The sequence below is a fragment of the Dromaius novaehollandiae genome, chromosome W, assembly GCF_036370855.1.
Source record: "Dromaius novaehollandiae isolate bDroNov1 chromosome W, bDroNov1.hap1, whole genome shotgun sequence".
In the NCBI taxonomy this organism is placed as follows: Eukaryota; Metazoa; Chordata; class Aves; order Casuariiformes; family Dromaiidae; genus Dromaius; species Dromaius novaehollandiae.
The window spans coordinates 18,843,030-18,866,261 of NC_088130.1; the positions used below are offsets into that span (position 1 = coordinate 18,843,030).

The window sequence follows — 23,232 nt, forward strand, 5'->3', positions numbered from 1 at the left end:
TTCTTTTACATATATCATCTAATTGAACTGCAATTGAAATAGCTCCTAAAAAGCCAAATACATCACTGTTAACTACATATCACTGACATTCTTACTAAGGAATTGACATTTTCACATGGCGTGCCTGGGGAAACCTCTTGTCATTAAAATGGTATTCTTTGTGCATCAGTTGTGCATCAGTTATTTTAGATTATAACAAATTCTGGGGCTGATCCTACTGTCATCCACAGAAACAGGATCAAAGTACTTATGTAAATTTCAACATTATCCATGATCATTACTGGCTCACAATCCTTTCCCAAATTAAAATAATCAACTGTTTAAAATTTTACATTTAATCATTACACACCTGTATAGAGGTAATGAGCTCTGGAGTTATGTTTAACTTTTTTCTTTTTTTATTCCCTCACAGGAATTTGCATTTTGTGTCAGTGAAACACGGAATTAATCTAAAAGAAACAAAGGTGGCATTGCTAAAGCACAGAACAAAGATTTAGGCCCTGTCTCCAAATCCCATGGCTGTTTCTTTGCTCTGCTTGGCTCTGCTTTCCTCTCTTTGCCTGCCTTACACTGCCAAACACATGATTTGTGAGTGTTTTAGATCAGAAGTGATTCCTATTCTGTGTTTGCACCAAGAATCGTTTTTTTCTGAGATTTTCTCCCTCTTTTACATAGCCTTTTGAATTCTGAGGGGTCCAAGAGGGTTAAGGTTTTGATTTGTACCACAGGAACTGCTCTGGTTACTTACGGCATTGGTTATTGCTCAAGAAGAACTAGCTTTAAGCAGTGTAATTCTGCTCTCTTTATATTCTTACTTGAAAACTCCCATGCTTTGGTTCCTGTCCTTCCAATGAATATACCCTTTACAAGAGATCAAATCATTATGCATCCTAATCCTTTAAATGGTTTGCTGAGTACAATTGTAAACTGCATTTTTCCAGCTCGTTATTCACCTTTTAATTCAGTTCACATGTCCATATTACCACAACTAACTTGGTTTCTTTTCCACTAGTAATATTCTTCCTTTATGAACACAAAACATGAAATGTGTGTTTTTATCAAATCTAAAATAAATCTAGGATCGACTTACTTTTTGGATGATCGTCATTGTGTTTTGGCAGCCAAGTTACCCATCGCTTCTATGGCATATTCCCTCGGCTACTGGGCTCTGATCCATGCAGTACCCGCTCCAATCTCAGTCCTGTTTCCTCATCTTTATACAATCTGTGAAATCCCATGTATCCCTCCCATCTCTCTAACTCCATCTTTCCCATCGGGAACTCATCTCTCATTACCATTTTACCCTTCTATAACAGAGCGGTAAAATTCAATTTGTTTACCTAACAAACGGGAAACTCTGAGCCAGTTCTGAAGCACGGAGCGCCAGAGCATAGTACACCGCTGACAAAGCACTGCCAGGCGAAGGCACTGGTGTTACCACACGGTGATGTTACTGCCTCTCACCATTTTTGAAAAAGTCGTGGAAGATGGAGTATTTGTCAGTTAACATCGTCCTTGTCTCACTTTGAATGAAACAAAGAGATTCCCGGCTGCACCAGCAGCCTCAAATCAAACGATAACAGCACACAGAAACACCGAGGAGCCCCTTGGGGAAACAGGCAGTGCCCTTGCTCCCAAGCTAGGTGAAAATAAGACAGAGGAAGTTGGGAGTGCTTCTTAAGATCCTCATCAGACATTCTCTAACATGACTGTATCTTACTACATTTTCTTCCTTCTCTTGTCCTTATATGCTCATTTTCAAACAAGGGGTGGCTTAAAAGAAGACTAAAGCGCATGCTGTCTGGAAACCTCTGCTCCAGCCCTGGGGCTCCCTGGAAATCAATGCACACTACCAAGTGCAAATGATCTAGTCTCAATTCACTGATTAACTACAAAAGTGACCCTTTAGCTCTCAGTCATTCAGTCTCCTCAATTTTCTATTTCTTCTTGTCGTTACCATGCATCTTTCCTTAACACGAAGTCAAGCTTTCCTCAGTTTTTTGGCACACAGTCTAATATTTGGCATTCTCTGCCCACATTTAATAGAAAGCTCTTTAATTGAGACCTCTAGGAAAGAACATAACACAATATATATAATAATGTATAACGTTATATACAAATGAGTTACTTGATCCCTTGTGAAAACACCGACAAATGGCAACATCTTAACACCTCTGCTTGGCAGAGCAAGAAATTAACTTTTTGAATTTCACAAACAAAAAAGCTGCTTAGATGTCTCAAAATGCTCCGATTATGCACATGAACTTTACATATGCAAACTAAGAACCCTACTCTGCAACCTATATTCTTACAAGTAATTTTTGATCAGATAATCACAGGAAGAGACACATATATGCATGTTTGACAGAAAGGAAAGAACTGTTTTGGAAACATGGGATTAAAATTCGTATCAGTAAAGATCAGGTATACACACACACTAGTCATAGAACCAAGTCACTGATGTAAGTACTAACCAACATGAGTTATTTTTTCCTGCATAGCAATCTTTTTCTTCCCTCTCCATTTCTGTTACCTGCAGTGATGTCACTCAGTGCTTTTCCTGGTTTATAAAGACTCATTTTAACTTTCCCATCACTCAGATATAGGAGAAGACCACCTGAAGCCTGGTGTAGTTTAGTAGATAACAGAAGTCCCTCTTTGTTCCAGGTGCGAAACTGGAAACTGATGGATACTTCCTCTTGCCCTGGAGTGCCAGGCAATGCCAGGTAACTACTGGAGCTCAGAAATGTAACAGGAACCACTGGTGGCTCTAAACATGAGAAGGACATGTTGCCCTAGGAAAAAATGAAACAAGTACAGCATTAAGAACATTTAGAGAGAAACAGTCATGGGAACTTTTGTATAGAAACCACACAGTTTGAAAACATTATGAATAGAATCTAATATTTATAATACCTGGCTGTGTTAATCTAAGAATCAAGTATGAATACGTAAGAATGTATAATTCCGAGAAATGTTTACCAAATTGTTTCACTGGAACAGACTAACCTGCTTAGGCAAAGAGTGGCAAGAACCTTTGAGTGAATGAAGTGAGATCCTAAATTACCTAGGTAATTAAATGGTACTTCAGGGTTTACACAGACCTAATCTGTTTCTATTTTGGCTCAGCCTCAGGAAGCATTAAGGATTTGACAGATTTCTGAATGTCAGATGAAATGCCACTGAATTGGTACAAATATTTACAGGGGTCTAAATGCGTGTATGCAGAGAAAAATGTTGGGCTGGGCTACCGAGCATTTGTGATAGTGTTAAATTTGAGGAAAAACATTTCGTTGGACCAAGGAGCAGCCTTTCCAATTCAGTACAACTGGAGATGTGCACTGACCTTAATTTTCATTTTCACAAATAATCAGAGAATATTGCGCATATAAACTCTTATTACATTCAAATACAAAACATGCATTTTATAAAGTGGAAGGACCTTTGTTTTCCAGCAGGCCCATATGGATCAGATCATAAGCTGTATTTAGGCACCTAACCTTTATTTTGTGCGTGACCGTTTCTGAAATCACTGGTTCTTAGATACCTAAATAAACTTGAGGATGTGCTGGTTGACAAACCCTGAGCTTAAGCTGCATACGCAGTTATACTGAGTGACATAAATAAGAAGACTGGAACAGCAACAACATATTTTCTGGGTCTAGTGTTAGAGTTAGTTAATACTTCGTGACTCTTCCTACAGATACAGGATGTACTTTGATCTAATGACTTGCTGGCATCATTTCAACTATAACTAATTTGTTCTGTACAGATGATTACTAGAAGAATAATGTCTCCAGAAAATCAAGTACATTTAACTTCCATTCAACAAACAGCTTTTAAACTTTTAAGCATACATAAAACTTTGACCTTATAGCACAAAGCTACAAAATCAGTTTAAGAAAAATACGCACTAGCCCACGGCATGGCAAGACATTAAAGTTTATCTGTTTTCACTTCCTTCAAGGAAGATATATAAATAAATAAAATTTCTGTCTTATGAACTCAACTGCAGAGAGATGGATAGTCAACTGAACTGACCCTACTCGAAAGGCAATCGTCAGACTAATAAACCTTGTTAAACACTAAAAGCATACCATCTGCAGATTCCCCCTCTGCATAATTTGGACAGCTGCCTGACACTGTATCAGGCCGTATCCTGATACTGCATATTTAACAAGGACTCTGTGGTAACACACATACTTCCTGGCACACTTACGTTATAAAACATTTCCTAAATAGTTCTGAAAGTAGCACAACAGTTTACATTATTTGAGAAACAGATGATATAATCTTCTACAACAGTAAGTTTACAGTGTCCTTTCACCTAGTTCTCAGTGGCTCTTCTGCAACTGCCCTCCCCCCAGCATCCATCAGCATCACGAACAGGATATGTATGGAGGTATCTGCTTAATGGATTTGGGAATACTTCAGGTGATGTTCACATGAGAAGTAAATCAGAGGAGATACCATACATCTGTTTTTCTGGGACAGGACCAGATCTGATTCATCCTATTTCGAATCCATAGATTTGGAGCTGGAAAGCATTTCATATTTAGTGATTTACTTTGTCTTTGTATCGTATCTCTGTGGCTGCTGAAGATTTTAAATATTGCAGATAAAGATTGTTCTTGTGCTAGCTTTGAAGAAACAATGAACTTACTTAGTAAAAACTACAGAAAACTTTTGTTCACACACATGCTGGAAGTTAGTAAGTTAGTGAAAACATTTCTCTAAATGGTCTGCATTTGTCTACTACAACTGCTGGCTGTGTCAAAACAAAGGCACTACACCCACCAACCTAGACTACAGCTCTTAAGACCAAGGTGGGTATAAATCAACAAACAGAACTTATTTATCAAAATTATAATGCTCTAGAGGAAACAGAATGTATCAGTGTCTTCAGCAACAGAATGTTTATAAAACGCACTGCTGGAGTTTTCACTAGTGAGGTGCAGAAATTATAGCCAGAGCTTTGATGACTTCAAATACATCTTCTTATACTCACTTGCTTCTGTACCTGCACAACAATAAGATATCACACACACATCTAAATACTTGCAAAACGGCTGAAAAATACAATGTATCCTGCATGGTCTACTGGATGAATCTCTACAGCAGCAGTGCAAAGTTATCCCATTTAGGCAATTCCTTGATTTTCTTTCATTGAGCAACACAGATTTTCCTAGAACTGTGAATTTACATGTTGCATATGAAAGTGGCTGTGGGTTTTTTTATTTTCTTTCTTTTATTCTTTTATTCTTTTTTTAATTATGCATCTCTTACCACAAAGTAGATCTGAGATTTATGCCTCTTGGCCAGGTCAATAATGTTCACTCCATTAAAATAAACATTTTCAAAACACCCATGAAAGTTCTTGCGTGACAATGTCCCTGATTTTCCAGGCACTGGGATCCCTCCAAAGCTGAGCTTAGAAAGAGAAGAGAAATCAATAATACTATTAAGTAATTTTCTAATGAAAAAGGTTATCACTAGCGTAAGAGCAGAAGTCAAAGACCGGCCACAACTCAATCCACTAATTCTTAGCTATTTCCTTGTGTCATATCTATGGATTAAAAGAACAGGTTAACAAAATGTAGACTGTATTGAATTATATGTATGCATCAACATATTTTGAAATGTTGGCATTTTAGAGGATGCTTTTAACAATAGCTTGGATATAGAGTCTTGCCAGTTTTCAGGGTCAATTACAGTTGCAGTATCAAGGGGAAGATGGACGAGGCTGGACAATGCTAAAAGGGAGAAGAGAAGTCTCTAACTTCTTTAATAAATTTGAGTCTGACTTCTCCACTAAAAAAAAATAATCAAATTATATTATTCTATGGCAGTTTAAACCAAATGAAAGGACATATTTCTTTTTTAATCTCACAATGCTTAGTTAGCCTGTGCAATTCCTCCATGTGATGTTGTAGCTTTACTTACATTCTGAAAGAGATTGGAAGATTTAATAAAAAAATAAATAAAACAAATGCATGGAGACCTATTAAATTCAAAAATATCACTCTGTCTCAGCAAGTGCCTGAGGCAGAGACTGTTAGAAAGCAGTAGATTATTTTAGAAAAGGATTGTTACATGGTTGACCTGAGTCATACTCTGGTCCATGTTTTTACCATAGTAAAGCCATAGTGGCATGTGGGCCCCATCACAAACAGGATGCTGGCTTGGGAGACCTTGTCAACTCAGCCATTCCAAAGCTATTTTGATTGACATTCAAAATGGCTGTAAGAAAAGTCAGTTTAAACAAACTGAATTCCTACAATTTAGAACTAATGAACATCCTGAAAAATTATTTCTGAAAATAATTATTTAAATTTTATACATTCTAATTCACAAAGGTTTTAATAATATTATAAAACTTTTAATTTTTAAATTTCACTTCACAGTTAAAGTAATTTTATGAAAAAAATCAAAATGAAAGATTCTGTATTAAACACCATAACTTATAAGTATCATTAAATTATTACATTGGGAAGCTTTGATTGCCAGAAATGTGTTACTAAATACAGTGAATCAGACTTTGGGGGAAGTTTCAAGGCTTTTTTCAAGTTTTTGCATTAAAAAACCCTCCTTTCTACCTTGTTCTATCGGTAACATCCATAATGCAAACTATAGTATGTGGAATAGAGGAAAAATAAATTTGTAATACTAGTTGATTTACTAAAGTAAGTTTATTAGCCACAAGCAGTTAAAAGTTACATGCATTTGTTATGTGCGCCCCCCCCCCACCTTTTTTTGTATGATCCTCCAAGCTTGGGTATTGTGTCTTTGATTCAGAAATTTTAAACAAGGTCCTGTCTTTAATCAAGTGAATAACATTCTTGAAATGCAACATTATAGACATGGAACAAGAGAGAAAAAGAGGAGAGCATTCAAATCACCACTTTGAAGGCTATGACCTCTCAAGGACAATATCAGACACCTCCAGAAAGTAGTTTTAGAACATCCAAATTAATATTTCTCCTACTAATTTAAAGTGCGTTCTCCTGCATTTAAAGTGTCCTAAGAAATCATTTACTTCTCTTGCATGACTCAGTCAAAATCAAGGATAATAACTAACAGAAGTGAGTTAGTTGCCTAAAAAGTAGGTGTTACGGCACTGATTCAGAACTTGAATTGATAGAACAAAGTAACGTAGATTTGTGCGTTCAAGTGCGTTCCCTGTATTCTACAACTCATCATCTCCTAGAAACAGGAAGGGAGCAAACATAATGCAACTATTCACCAACTTACAGACCATGAAATAATGGTCTATGGATCATATTTGGGAAATTCTTGCACGACGTTGCACATACTCCTTTTCATGAATCTACCATTTGTGTACATGAGATTTGTTCACAGTACCTTTGCCAGATTTACTAGGAGTTTAAATTTTTACCTACACACTTCTGAAATGGGTTTTAGCTATATTGATTTACCGTAATTTTCATCAAATCATAAAATAAGCAGTTTGATTTGGGGCTCATTCCTCTTCTGTTTGCACAGTGTTCAGCACATCTGCAGCACTACCGAAACAAAGACAACAGTAATGATTCTGAGATGAAAAAGATGGTCCATTGAAAATTTTTGGGCTATAAGTCTGGTAAGCTTAGCATTAGTAAGCTAAGAACACCTCTCTTTAATCCATTCCTTCAGGAGATAAAATTGCCTAAAGTCTAAAGCTCTACAAACTTCTCTAAGTAAGTTCTATCCCCTCTGCTTATTTCATTGCATTTATGTAACAAAGTTAATAAATGTAATAAATGAAAGGTAATTTTCACACCTCATAATCAAGGTCCAAATAACTGAATTCTCCTTTTGCATCAAAATGATGAGTATGTTTATCCACTGTAAAGTTTACTTGATTGTTAAAATGCTCAATGAGGACAGAATGCCAATGTTGATCATCCAAAAGGCTGCCCAGGGTAATATTAATTTGGGCATTAGAAGAGTGAATTTTAGCATCACCTTGAGAGGAGAAAAATAAGAAACTATTAATTTCACATAAAAAAGTATAAATATTCAAATATATACTGCTAGCTTATGGTATACTATACATTAAAATCAGCTTAATAAAAGGAGTTTTACTCCAATAACACTCAGGAGCTACATTAGACTGAATAAGACTGTAGCTGTTACCTAAATTAATGAGTAAGGACAGCTTCCCTTTAATTAATTCCAGTGTTATGTGGTCTCCATTTTGTCCTTCTCTGTGGAGGAGAATTCCATCACTTTGCATTGTCTTAAACTTCAGAGAAATCACATCTTTCAGTGCACTCATGAGTTTTTGATTAAATGTGTAAATTAGACAACTTTTCCCATCAAAACCAACCACCTCGGACCCTAGAAATAAAGAAATTGAAGATAATGTATAATGCTATGTCTAAAAGAAACAGTTGCATATAACTTCAATACTATTAAGGCCCACCACTAACATTCCTACATTTACCTGTGCCCAGTAAAGAGGAGTTTGTTAATGCTATTCCTAGTATTCCACAAATGTTAAGACTGGCCTATGCTAGTGATGCTGCTGTTACTAAATTATAAAACAAGGTGAGCTGAAGAGATCACAGCTTCTATCCCTATCTAGTACTAAAATCACACACTGAAGCATCTTTGTTGCCTTGGAGCCATGAAGCACATAGATCATATTGTAAAAGCAGAATTGGCCAGAGTGAGAATTGCTGTTAATTTCTCTCTGCAATTAATTCTAATTAACAAAACAAATAAGAAGAAAATAATTTCCCTTATGTTTAACTGATTATCAGGGACTTCATGGCAGACTATAAGTTCAAGCCACTATTAAAATCAATCTGGATAGCTTTACAGTAATTCAAAATAATATTATGGCATATTATTCTAGGAAAGAAACAAAAATACTCTAAAAGGACAACCTGTTAGTTATGAGTAGGGCCTGGTTCTCTTTTCATCAAATGTTACTTTGTTGATATCATAAATGTTATTTGAATTGCAACTTTAATTAAGCTGAAATGCAGCTTTAGAACTTGAACACGGGTTAATAATGACTCTGTATCATCAGTCTTCCAGTATAGCCATATAGTCACAGAATCACACAATCACAGAATCACTGAGTTTGGAAGGCACCTCTGGAGATCATCTAGGCCAGCTGCCTTGCTCAAAGCAGGGTCAACTAGAACAGGTTGCTCAGGGCCATGTCCTGCTGGGTTTTGAACATCTCCAGCAATAGAGACTCCACACCCTCTTGGGGCAACCCATTCCAGTGTTCCATCACCCTTGCCATAAAAAAGTTTTTCTTGTATTTAAAAGGAAGTTCCTGTGTTTCAATTTACGCCCATTGCCTCTTGTCCTGTCACTGCTCACCACTGAGAAGAGCTTGGCTTTATCTTCCTTCCATCAGGTATTTATAAGCATCGATAAGATCTCCCCCGAGCCTTCCCTTCTTGAGGCTGAAAAATCCCAGCTCTCTCCCTGTATGAGAGATGTCCCAGGCCCTTAAACATCTTTGTGGCCTTTTGCTAGACTTGCTCCAGAAAGTCTATGTCTCTCTGGTACTCAAGAGAGCAGAGCTCGCGGGGAGCTCCAGACTTGACAAACCACTCCAGATGTGACCTCAACAGTACTGAGTAGAGGGGAAGGATCACCTCCCTCAAACTGCTGGCAATGCTCTTCCTAATGCCTATGGCCCAGCGTGCCATAGACCTTCTGTGCTACAAGGGCACACTGCTGGCTCATGTATTGACCTTGGTGTTCACCAGGACCCCCATCTTTTCTGCAAAGTTGCTTTCTATCTTTTCAATCACCAGTAAAATGGTTATTTTTTCCCTCGATGCAGGACTTTGCACTTCCCTTTGTTGAACTTCATGGGATTTCTGCCAGCCCATTTCTTCAGTCTGCTGAGGTCCCTCTGAATGGCAGTACAGCCAATGGTTTATCAACCATTCCTCCCAACTTTGTATCATCTGCAAGATTGCTAGGGGTATAGTTGGTCTCATCATCCAGGTCATGCATGAAGTTGTTAAACATTATTGGCCCCAATATCAAACCCCTAGGATACATCACAAGTGACTAGGCTCCAGCTGGACTTTGTGCCACTGATCACCACCACCCTTTGAGCCTGCCAGTTCAGTTTTCAGTTCACCTCAGTGACCAATTATCTAGCCTGTACTCACCAGCTTGTCTATGAGAATGTTATGGCAGATAGTTTTGAAAACCTTGCTGAGGTCAAGATAAACAGCATCCACTGCTCTCCCCTCATCCACCAAGCCAGTCATCTCACTGTAGAAGGCTATGAGGTTGGTCAGGCATGATTTCCCATAGAGAAATCCATGCTGATCACTCCCAGTCATCTTTTTGTCTTTCATATGTTTGAAAATAGTTTCCAGGGCTATTTACTCCATGATTTACCCAGGGGTCAAAGTGAGACTTGTAGTTCCTCCTTCGTGCTCTTCCTCAAGATAGGAGTGACATTTGCCTTCTTCCAGTCCTCAGAAACCTCTCTTGATCACAACTTCAAAAGTAATCAAGAACTACCTCACAGTGACTTTGGTCCGTTCCCTCAGCACTGGGGTGTGCATCCTGTCAGGTGTCACAAATGTGAGTATGATGTCCAGTTTGTTTAAATGTTCCCTCCTGAACTGAGGGTAAGTCTTCCTTGCTCCAGACTTTCCTACCAGTCTGGGAATTCCTGCGGGCAAGTGCGACCAGTAGAGACTGAGGCAAAGAAGGTGCTGAGTATCTTTTCTGTGTCCTTTGTCACCAGGTCCCCTGCCCCATTCAGCAGCAGGACGACATTTTCCCTAGCCTTCCTTTCGCTGCTGGTGTACATGTAGAAGCCCTTCTTGTTGTCCTTCACCTCCCCTGACAGATTCTATTTCAGATGGGCTTCAGCTTTCCTAACCCCATCCCTGCATTCTCAGACAGTGTCTATATTCCTCCTGGGTTACCTGACCCTGCTCCCACTTTCTTGTATGCTTTTTTTATGTTTGAGTTTTGTCGGGAGCCCCTTTTTCATGCATGTAAACCACCCTTTTTGTCTTCAAACATGTTGAGCTTGGAGGAGGTGATGCTTGAAAATCAACCAGCTGGATCCCTCTTCTCTCCAGGGCAGTCTCCCATGGGACTCTTCCAAACAGATCCCTGAAGAGGCCAAAGCCTGCTTTCCTGAAGTCCAGGGCTGTGATCCTGATTTTTGCCTTATTCCCTTCTCTCAGGATCCTGAGCTCCACCATCTCCTGGTCACTGCGGCCAAGGTTGGCTCTTAACTTCACATCCCCAACCAGTCCTTAGCTTCTGAGAATCAGGTCCAGCAGAGGGAGTCTCCTTGTCTGCTCCTTAATCACCTGTGTTAGCGCACCCCCTGGCTTGCTTCTGCCCTGCCTTTCAGAAGATATTGGGGTGGTTAAAGTCCACCTTGAGGGGGGAGGACCAGGGCCTGTGAACGGCTTCATCCAGTTGCCTGAAGAAGGCCTCATCTACTACTTCTTCCTGATCATGTGGTCCACAGCAAACACCCACAACAACATCATCCATGTTGGTTTACCATCTAATCCTAACCCACGAATTCTCAGCTAGCTCGTCATTCATCCCCAGGCAGAGGTCCATGCCTTCCTGTGGTGTGCTGCTGCCTCCTCAGCATGCTGGCCTTTCTTTCCCAAGGAGATGGTGTCCATCCATGGAAGCACTCCAGTCATATGAGCTACCCCACAACATCTCTGTGGTCCAAAAGAGACTGTAGCCCTTCAACTGCATGCAGACTTGTAATTCCTCCTGTTTGTTTCTCATGCTGTGTGCGTTAGTGTACAGGCACTTGAGAGAGGCTCCCAGTTGTGCTGATTTTCCCAGTCATGCTTGATACATGCCAGATCTCCTCTGGCAGTATCACTGGTGCCCATGTGGAAGATCAGTGGTGGAAATAGTCTCAGGGCTGGACAAGCCCTGTCAGTCCCTCCCCAGTGTCCTGGATATGAGCCCCCAGCAAGTAGAAAACCTCCCTAGACAGCAGGTCGGGTCAGCAGACAGGGGCCTCCATCCCCCATAGCAAGGGGGGGACTTCAAAAGACATCTTGATTCCACATGACAATAAACAAAATAATAAACTGCTAAGTTAAACAGATGAAGACAATAGCAACACCGAGGAACTTTCACTATATATGTGTGTATGCTTCCTGACTTTGTCACATTCATACTTTCCATGACTATGTTGACAGGTACCATCTTATAGGCTACATGACAGTGCCCCAGGGAAATCTACTTTCTGTTTGTGACAGTGTTTTATCTAGTTTCTTTCAAGGTCATATGCATGTACTTTATGTGAATAAGAAAGAACTGATTTTAGCCCAATAATATAAAAGAATATCTGTCAAAATCAGTGCAGACTGAACAGGACACACACAAAGGAACTGATAACACTATGAAAAGCTCATAGAGTATTCACAGTTCATAAGTAAAGAAGAAGAAGGTAATTGTCCTTGAAAGATACATTTGTGAAATAAATGAAGATGTAAAGGACATTCAATAAAATATGAAGTTATTTTTCAACTGACTGGTTGACATCTTCCAAGCCAGTGGAAACCCATTATCTATTTACTAACTTTATTTAATTTCACCAAAAATATCTCTCCACATTGCTGGCATGGAAAAGAACTCAATTAAAACTAACTATAGTATTTAAAGTCAGTCATTTATATTCCATTTTCAAAAACTCTTGTCAAGTGAATGCTATGTTTTTAAATGTAGTTTTTTTCATTTTCCGCACATCTGTTAATGTGCTTCAAACCTAAGAAGAATTCATTTACCAAGTGTACAATGAATAAATATTACATTCTACCGAAAAAGGAATCCTAGGTTGCCTATTTTACTTCATTAAGTCATTGAATGAATGTGAACAGTGAAAGCATAAATCAATGTCATATTTAAATAATGAATTCTAAGTTTAATAGACTCAATAAAAAGTAGGCACTGCAATAATATAACTTTGTATACTGTCACGTATATATCAAACCAGCTAACTCCTGGTTATCAGTAGGCACTGATAACAGCAAGGCTTTTATATTGGGAGCATACTCTCACTATTAGTTACTTTGAAAGCTAAGTATGCAAGTACGAACGATATTGATCCCTGCTCTCCAAAATGTCTTTCACTCTTCTGCAGTACTATCTCATAAGCAGCAAAACAGACTCAGTCCAAATTTGGAAAATAAACAAAACCAAACTTTTTGCCCACAAATATGCATGAATGAAGACTGTCAAAGGACTGCAGCTACTAATCAAAACTTTTATAAAGTTTCTCATCCCTACTCTGTCTTCACCAGCTATGTATTACCACTATAAATAAAGTTGTGAGAGAGAAAGTTGGATCTCCTAAAGGCTTATCAGGATAGAAGGTATGAGCTCAAATACTCAGGGTATTACAATGTTTTCCTTCTTCATTTTTGCCATCTGCGATCAGCTCCTAATAGTCCCTGGGCTTGAACATCCGTCTCCATGTTTTTTGTCTATTCTGCTGTTATAAATTAGGAAAATAAAAAAATGTTGATTTACTTTATGAACTCATGTCTTTTATTTCACAATTATTATCATAAAGGTGTGCCTGCTCTCAAATTATATTAATCTAAATCCTTACCATACCATGAAAACACCTTTGGAAGCGATTAAATGCTTCAGAACAATTGGGAATCCTGGAAGCCTGTTTACACACCATAGGATCAAGAATTCTAGAGATCTAGAGGAAACGCTTTAGCTGCAATATTTTGGTTTGAAAAATGTTGACTTGATTTTTGCTGATCTCTTCGGTTATGGCAATTATTCAGCTAATGCTTTATATGAAAAAAACTTAGAACAATTCAAACTGGTATTTTTTCCTGTTTTTAGATACTCTTACTCCTGACTAGTTGTATTATAGAATGAGAAATCTGTCACTGGCCTGTGCCAGTTTTGGACAGAGCAGACCTGGAAAGGTGCATGGAGTTCAGAAGAATTAGGCAAGGCAGGACTGCTTGAAACAAAGCTTTAAAAAAATATGTCATGGCAAGATTATTCATAATCAGCCACATTTAAAATTAACTTTTTACAATCACATTCACACCAAGCCCTTGAAAGCACATCATCCCAGTCATGAATAGTGTGGAAAGTCCTTTCTCTGACTATGTAGTTGTGTCATCAATTTTATGCATTGCAGCTGCGAAGGCGATGCTCACGCAGCCTTATCCAGCTCATTTAACAGTGTTAGAGCCAGGACTCTGGCAGAGGGTTTTCTTATCACAGTATCTATGGTGCAGTGCTAGGCATTGCATCTAGCAATGTTTACCTTCCAGGTACCTTTCTCCTACAGTCATATACCACTGTCATTTAATACATCTTTCTGCCTGTCATATGAACCAGCCATTACTCTTTTCTGATTGTAGCTGCCGTTACTGTCTTTCAGAGGATGGAATGAGCAAGAGAGGGTTGTAATGAAGGCAGAAAAGAGCATGCCAAAGAGGTTTCTAAGTTCCATTTTTAAGTGCCAGGGGATAGTTTGACTTAAACTTGAATGTCAAGCATGACTTTATCCTCACAAGCTGACATTTCAGCAGGCAACAAACCACAAAAAACTTCTGCAGAGATGCATCAGTTTCTCTCGCATACATTGAATAGGAAGAACCAGCAGTCAGAGCCCAAGAGTTTTTGTTTGTTTGTGTGTTTATTTTTTGAAACACAGAGTATCTGTTTTCCAATCATGGCATAAGCAGATTCAGTCTACCCATATGAAGCCCAGCATTGTACCTGCAGGTAGAATACATCTTTCTTTTTTCTATGAAAAAAATGCTAGAGGCAGGTGTAAGAAACTGAGGGACATGGCAAAGGCAGTAGGGTAAGGAAAGGGAAGAAATAAACATGAACACAGAGGAACCCTTTTAATATTGCACTTAATTCCATCATTGACTACTCCTGTTTGGCCTTTCTTTTCCAAAAGTGCTAAGAGGCAAAAATGGCAGGACTTCTCTTGGATGTCTGCATTACAAACATCCAAAGTATGACAGCCTTCGCCCAAAGAGTTTATAATCCAAAATGTGTTCTGTATGAAAAACTAAAGAAATTCACAATAACCAGCCCAATTCTGTGGATATCGCTCATGGACATCACTGATCTCAGTGAGATTGTAATAAAAAGGCATGAGGACACCAAGCTCTAAGTCCTTTGGAGCTGGTATTTTAGCTAGCAGATAATAGAGCAGACAAAAGTAGTGCTAACAATTCCCCAGCATGTATTACTTACCTAAGAAAGTATTTACCTCTTTGGAATGTAACAGAAATAAATTTATCTGTATTACTCTATGGATTAGTGAGAATAACTTTATATCATCTTTGTAGTTCTAGTTTAGTTGCATAATTTGTAACAGATATCACTGAAGAAATTGTCAGATTTTCACTTGAATACAGGACATAGTCTATATATTCACTGGTAAAGGGAAAGGGACTTGCTTACTTTTACAAGATAGGATCCACTGAGCTGACCAGAATGAACACCTATCTCCAAGGGGTAGGAAGAAGAATTGGAAGGAGTGAATCAAAGCTAAAGCAGATATCACTGGCATTTCTCCTTTTCTTTAGTTTCTGGTCTTGCCTGGAATAACATACAGTAATTCAAAAATTGACAGACATTACTACTGTCACAGTAATGACGTGTCCTATATGTGTCGGACAAATGTAGGAAAAATTAAGAGAGTAAGAATTCACCTTTGAAATTATTAAATATTTTTAGAACTATAAGACTGAAATCATCCGGTTTGTCTTCAACAAGGACTGCTGAATTGCACCAGTCATTAGAAGTACATGATGATTCTAGATGTTCCAAAGAATTAAAGTGCTGAGAAAGTCTGTAATTAATTTTGAATTAAAAGGTTTATAGATACTAAAAATAAACATTTCAAGAACTCACAGCTCACTCACATCATCATCACTACAAAGAAAGCCTTGACCAGCTTAAGAAAGCTTTCATATTTGTAATACTATCAGATTCTTTATGTGTTGTATTCCGATGTATATTGGATCAACTAAATATTCTTTTTAAATTCAGCCTAATCTTGGAAGATAAAGAGTTACCATTGATTTGTTTCCATAAGCTCTCTATACAATCAATACTATACCAAATAAGTAAAATACAGAAAGAAAACTAATCTTACTCTAATTTCTGACCACACATAAAATATTTTAACTATGTAACTTGTTATTCTATATGTTTTATTGCTTTTAATAACACAGACACTGTCCTCTTGTGCCTTATATCCTTGTAGGTTTTCCATTGGCAGCATGGCAATAGGGGTATGATAGGAGAAAGCCGTAAGATACATCATAAGGGGTGACATAGAAAATTACAGTAGTGAATACAGATAGTGAAAATCTAGATGGGAAAGAGTGTCTCAGTTTGGAAATGTTTGAGAACAGGAATTTAAATATTTCCTAATGCATAAGGTAAAGGCCTGGGAAGAAGCAAAGTGGGTTACCTCTTAATGAAGCTCAGTGACAGGAAGGAATGGGGTCTTTTCAAGTATCACAGAGCATATTGAGACTTGGTTTGTTAAATACATGTGGGATGAAATTCTGCACTGTGGCTCTAGATGAGATTTCAGGTGCGATACTCAGATAAGATTTCAGCTTAAAGTCATCTGTTCAGCCTCCATTTTTAACCTTAAGTAGTCCTGGAGCCTAAAACAGTGGAGTGGAAGTTGAATCTTGGGGATATTTCTTAGTTACAGCAGCATCACTAGATTGTCCTAAGAACCACAGCCCTGTTCTCAGTCTCCAGATGGATGTCACTCAAGAGTTCTGCAGGATTTTAGCAATATGTCTCTTCCACCCTTCTCCTGGTATGAGCTATCTGATTTGGGATGGGGCTGCTTACCTAATTTCTGAGATGACCTAATCTCCTACAGACAGATAGGAGATTTTCAATAGCCTTAGTTTGTGCTTTTTTATTCATTTATTCATTTTATTTATTTTACAAAGCCCAGCATAAAAAGGAAGATCCAGAGAGGTGTTTTATTGATGTTAAATTTAAAATGACAGATCAGATACTAATGAACAGAAGGAGAAGATATATTTAGATATATGGAGTATGTTGAGAAGAGAACAGCTTTGTGAAACATGACTTAAACATGGAAGTTGAAAACAAAATAAAAGATGAAAGTGTCTAAAACAAGCAACCAAAAAAGCTGCTTAAAATAGACTCTGCTTCTCTCATGGACAAAAAAAAAAAGAAAAAAAAAGGGGGGAAATAAAGAGCAGTAAACAACTTGCTAAAAGAAAAATATTTTTAAAAAATCAACCGATGACAATAACAGGAAGACAATAACAGAAAGAATTACAGTGTCCGGCAAATCAATGTAACTTGCACTTATGCTTTTGTCTCCTATATTCTTATATCACCTACTAATCTCTTATTAATGACATAGAAACTTTTCTAAATGTACTCTTTAAATAAATAATAACTTTGAAGTATCCCTTGTTTATAGGTGTATCCCTCTGTACCAACTCAGGACCAAGATCATATATACCAAAAAATGTAAACATTTTCCACATTTTGCCTTCAGGCAGAAAGTATAAATCTTAAAATTAGTTTTGTAAGAAAATCAAAGAAAAAAAAAGAGTTTGGGGTAAATCAGTCATTGAATTTCATTCATACCATTCATTCTAACACAGAAAGACCTGGAAAATAAGCATCAAATATTCTTAGATGATGCAGAAATAACAAAGTCTGCACAGGAGGGTATTGAATCAGTAATATTCAATAATAACATTAAGCTTATAACTCTACTTCAAGTGTAATTTAGGTATTAAAAGACAATGACAAATAGACATTTCATTCAGCTGATTCAGCAAAACACTTACTGTACGTGCATCCATAGACTTCAATGCGCATTCCAATTCTACCATTGGGATTCCAGTCCAAAGGCACAAAACGGAGAAATCTTGCTTTAATGGAATGCTGAAGCTTATAGTATACAACACTGTCTGCATTTGTATTTCCAGAAAAGGCCTAGAAGAAAACAAAAAAGAGATGAACCACGTCTAAATTGAATTCAGAAATATATGGAAACATCGCTGATCTTTTCACTTTATGTCCTTATCTGGCAAACAGCCAAGCACAGGAATAAATTTGTTCATGGATCGCGTTTCACTAAATTCTATAGGAATAGCAAGTCAATCAGTCTTGATTCTTCTTCAGGATCAAGGGTTTAGCTATCTGTCTATTTAGAATAGATACCACACTCACAAAAATATCTTCCGTCTTCTAAAATTTAAATGAGTGAAACACTGCTTCAGAAACAAACATTCCTCTGTCAAAGTATGCAGAAAACACTGTCATTTCAGTATATTGTTCCACTCAATATTCTTTTATAGGACAATAGTGTGAGCTCTATGATTTCCTCTTACCTAAGGGTTAAATAAATTTCAGTACAAACTTGTACTTTAGTTGTGCAGTATGCTGAATCCAAGTAGTTCTCTGCATAATCACTGACCATGATGTGGAAAGACTCTGGCTTCCAGCTAAAGAAGCCAGAGTATTATGAACGGGTTTTAATTCAGTGTGTTGTTGAAAAAGAAAAATCATTTTCAATTTTTGTCCAGGCAAGAGATAAAAAAAAATAAAAAGACTATTATATAGAAACATTTTTTTGCAGAATTTAAACCGTAAGATTAATTTTGCTTTCATTACATAAGGAAAAGACAGATAAAACGTAAAGAGCTTTGAACATTAATATCATGAGTCATGAACTTTAATATCCTAAAGATTGGATAATACCTTCTGACTTTGATGGTATAGGTGTATAGGTTTTTCTCTTTGCCTGTTTGTGATAAGTGAAGCGGAAAGAAATTGTTCAAACATTTTGGGTTTAAACATCTGATAAATTAGACAGAAACAGCTCTCTGAAATGTTTTGATTAGCAGAATTAAAGACTACACATTTCAAGATATCTGAACAATGTCATTGCTACAGCTATGAGTCACAGATGTTGGACTACAGAAGTATAAAGAAACCAACATAGTTGTGCAGCTTTCCTTTGCATAATTTTGAAGCAGAGGTAAGCTTCATTGCATGCATTATGCACCCTCATATGTGTGAATCTCCCCACTTTCCCTCCCCATACTAATAAAATTTCAAATACATTGCAATCTCCGAGTGTTCAGTATGAAAAAATACCCCCTAATAGTAGTGACTAGGCTTATTAGAACTAGCCTATTAAGCCAGTAATAAGCAATGAGAGCAACTCTAAATGCCTACCCCACTTTCAGCTTCATGTTTCCTAAACTCACTATCACAGCAGGTGAAGCTGGAAACATCCTACAACAAGCACAGGAGAGCTGCTGCTATTTCCAGGGTGAGACCCTCCAGATCTCTCGTCCCTTCAAATCCTTATTTGCAGTCTGTGACAAATGTAACTGCCAGTGAATGTGCCAATTAGTTTGCTGACTGCGCCAGAACCCAGGCCCCAGAAGTTCAAGCACTGTGAGCAAATGAAGGGTTTGATTAGGATTTTAGGTTTTTTTCCGAGATCAGTTTCAGAGGACAGCCACCACATGAAAATTAGTTGGTAAGTTTTGAGTACAGAATGCATATAGCCTGATTTTTTACTGCAGGGCATACTTGAGCCAACTTTACTTAACGTGAAGTTAGGTTTCTGAGTTCAATAACAGTCTATAAGTAATTCAGACTACCCCTTAAACTGTTCAGAATGGTCAGTTTAGAAATCTATACTTTCTAGCTGTCATATTACAAAGCTTTTATGAGGAAGGAACAGATTCCAAAGTATATCAATTAAATATTAAATGAGTCTCTTATTGCTGGAATTTATATATTTTAAAGATTAAAATATATAGGGTTTTCTTTTAGTTTTACACTTTTCACAAGAAAGAGAAAGGGAAGGCAATCAGACAGTTTTTCCTGTTTACTATGAATACTAAAGGAATATCCAAAGCCTATGAAAGTAAACTGCAGACTTGCTAGAGAAGCAGTGTATTCAGCTTGACAGATACATTGCTGTCTACACATTAGATGCAACTGCTGTTTTAGCAGTCATTTAGACACACAACTAGAGCCACATAATAAGCTTCCTCTTCCCATCCATATCCCTTCTTTAGACTATTCAGATTACTTCATTCTCGTGCCAAATCACTCGTAGGGACCATGCCATTATGCTGGATTATGCAGGAAGCAAAGTCTTCACAACCTACGTAGCTGCCTGATGATTAAAAACACTCAGTGTGACCCTTGGTTAATATGAACATTACACATAATAAGCATTGTGTTTACATAAATATTAATAGGGCTGTAAAGCTATACCCTCCAATACAACTGCCTACCGAATCTTAACTGGTGCTCTTACATACACTATACTGCTTTTTAATTACATGAAAACATGCCATCTCCCTCAAGGAATGCCTTTTTTGAGACATGGAGGCACTCTACTGCAGTTTAGCCTTGAAAGGTAGCAGGGGCACTCGGCCGTATAGTCACCGAAATAAGATAGCTCTTCATGGCCTAATTTATGCCACAAAGGAGGAATATTCCATGCCCTGCTGAAGGCCAAAGTGCAGACCTATCCTCAAACTTGTTTTTACCTTCCTGCTCAGTTTCAAACCCCACAGCTTCTTTACTGTAAGCTATTTTAACCCTGCTTTGAAGACAGAGTTATTCAATTCATTATGGCATCAGAAATCATCCGAGTGCTCCAGACTGCATTAGCGAACTGAAATCCTGTGTGGAGAAGGGCATCACCAAGCTCAGAAAGGCTGTCAAGGCAAGCTTAGCCAAGAGAAATTAAAAGGGAAGTTCTTTGTTTCTCTCGCCATCATCTCTCCAGAAAGAAAGGAAATTTTTTTTTAGAAATAGGATAACACCCACATCACATCCAAAACTTCCTCATGCAGGCAAAAAACCCTCTATATATTAAACTGTGTATGAGATGCATCTGTGCTGCCTATACAGAGTCATACTTTAGATTATGCAGAAAGGATGATGCTTATTTATGAATGTAAGATTAACAATAAGATATACTACATATTCACTGTAAGACATACTATAGCAGTAAATAACATGCATAGTGTTTTTACACATAGTGCACATATAGTAAATTGTATAAACAATACTTTATAGTAAATATAATAAATATTACAATTTTAAATATGTATATTTAGATACAAATTTGAATTTGATATTAATTGGCAAGTATTAGAATGGGATCCCAAAATGGATAATTTTGTCAGAAGAGGAAGTTCAGCAGTGAGCTACTAGAATACCTCAAGAAGGGTCTGAAGATCAGCTCCATGTTTTTGCTGGAAACCTACAGTACAACAAACTTTAAGCTGTCAAAGTCCCTAACTCTCTGAGGGCATGGCTATTCCACCTATAGGAACTATCTCTGTGTGTGCGTGTACGTGCGCGCACACATAAAATTCACAGACACATGTTTTCTGATCATCTGACCTACCAGTGTGCCGAAACATCATCTTGGGGAATCTCAGCATCCAGTGAGAATCACTGGCGCAAACCAATACCAGCTCAGTCAGCATTACTTTTTTTCTAATGAATTCGGAAGACAGAAATGATGGCAGGTCAGTTCAACCTGTCCAGAATAACATGATTTTGATGTTGATGTGAGTGGTCTGTATAGGACTAGAGCTAAAAAAAAATAATAATAGTAATTTTAACAGTAATAGTAATTTTGGTCTTTAAACATTAGCTCAACAAAATTATCTGAAAGAGTTTTCTTGCAAAAAGACCTTGATGTGTTCCACATGCTGATTTAATTGTAGATGATACCAAGACTATAAATAAATATATAGATATAAATATATAAAAGTGTGTCTATATATATTTTGCTGTGTCACAAACGTAAGTCAAATAGATAAAAAATATATGAAACACCAATTTAAGCTTGCAGTTCCTTTGGGTATTTCTAGCTCCTTCATACGGTTTATGAATTCTACTACTAAAACTAGTACAAAAACATATCCAAGTTCATATGCTAGTTTAACTATTTAGATCTATAAAACAAAAGGGGTGTCTATTCATGCTAACTTAGCACACAGTATAATTAATATCAACATCAATAAAATATTGACTTCACAAGAACCCAACCAGTCAGACTCTACCTCCTCATCCCATTACCACTGCGGGAAGCTATTTTCCGGCTTTTGAACAGCTGCCTTTTGTAGTCTGTCCTAAAAGTTGACAAATGTGGACTGTTTGTATAAAGTGAAAAAATGCGTGTAAAAGTCCTCAAATCTGATCATAAAACACTGCACCAGACAACCATCTCCTTTACTTGATCTCCAGTTTGGATTTATGACAAGGAAAAAATGATTGCATAGATAAGATGATCAAAGATTATTTAGAGCTTTATTGGTTGTAATCAATATTTTATATAAAAACTGACAGATTTGTCAGCTATAATATGTTGGCAGTGGTATCTTACTGAGAAACCCCGTTCAGTAAGTGACTTGCTGTGTTTTTCAATAGGTTTTGTCTTCAAACTGTTTGAACATATAGTCACACTACAGTAGACTAATCTTAACTGACAAAAACATATGGTGGTTGCACATATTCATAAACCCAGCTGATCACAACCTCCTTGAAAGAGGAGGGTGGTTCATGATTAACATAGACAAAACCTGGCTAGAAAACAGACACAAACTCTTGTTCTAATCAGTCTCCACTGCTTGTCACATCTTCTGCTATCTCTGCAGCTCAGCTTACTCCAGTCTGCAAGTTTCAATGCATTTGCATCATCTGCACCCTCAATAGTTACACTATCGTCAAAAGAAAAATAGCTGACCAGCTACAGCGATAAGACGATTTCCAAAAAAACCCCCAAAACTGTGGAGGGATCTTAAAATCACTGCCATCTTGCAACGATGACTAATTAGTGTCAAATATATTGATGTCATGCACAAGGACATCATGTTTGCCCTTTCTTTCAGTGATTCCCTCAATCTATCAACTTCCTTAAATTACAGTGGAGTTTGGTTTCATTCTTTTTGTTTTGTTTTTGCATTATATAGGCATTTCTAACATCCTTGCTAAAAAGATTTCAAGCGCATGCAGCATACCGGTTTCATCACCTAATGCTATAACATGGAGCAATGCAATTCACAATACTATTCTATTTAAACACAATCTTATTTGAAAAATAAAAAAACAAACAAAAATGGTTGAAACAACAAGTCCTCCAAAAGAAGAGATTTCAAAGACTATTTCATCTATAATTATATT

General features: G+C 37.4%; 1 protein-coding gene across 1 annotated transcript in view; it reads right to left on the bottom strand.

The window, feature by feature from the left end:
• LOC112978813 (contactin-associated protein-like 4) overlaps positions 1-23,232 on the bottom strand; it is a 224,776-nt gene that overhangs the window by 66,988 nt on the left and 134,556 nt on the right. The window contains exons 4-8 of the mRNA XM_026092542.2: positions 17,847-17,994; positions 8,137-8,340; positions 7,781-7,965; positions 5,287-5,430; positions 2,534-2,795 (exon numbers count right to left, since the gene is read on the bottom strand). Coding sequence (XP_025948327.2) covers positions 2,534-2,795; positions 5,287-5,430; positions 7,781-7,965; positions 8,137-8,340; positions 17,847-17,994 — 943 coding nt within the window. The remainder of the gene's footprint in view (positions 1-2,533; positions 2,796-5,286; positions 5,431-7,780; positions 7,966-8,136; positions 8,341-17,846; positions 17,995-23,232) is intronic.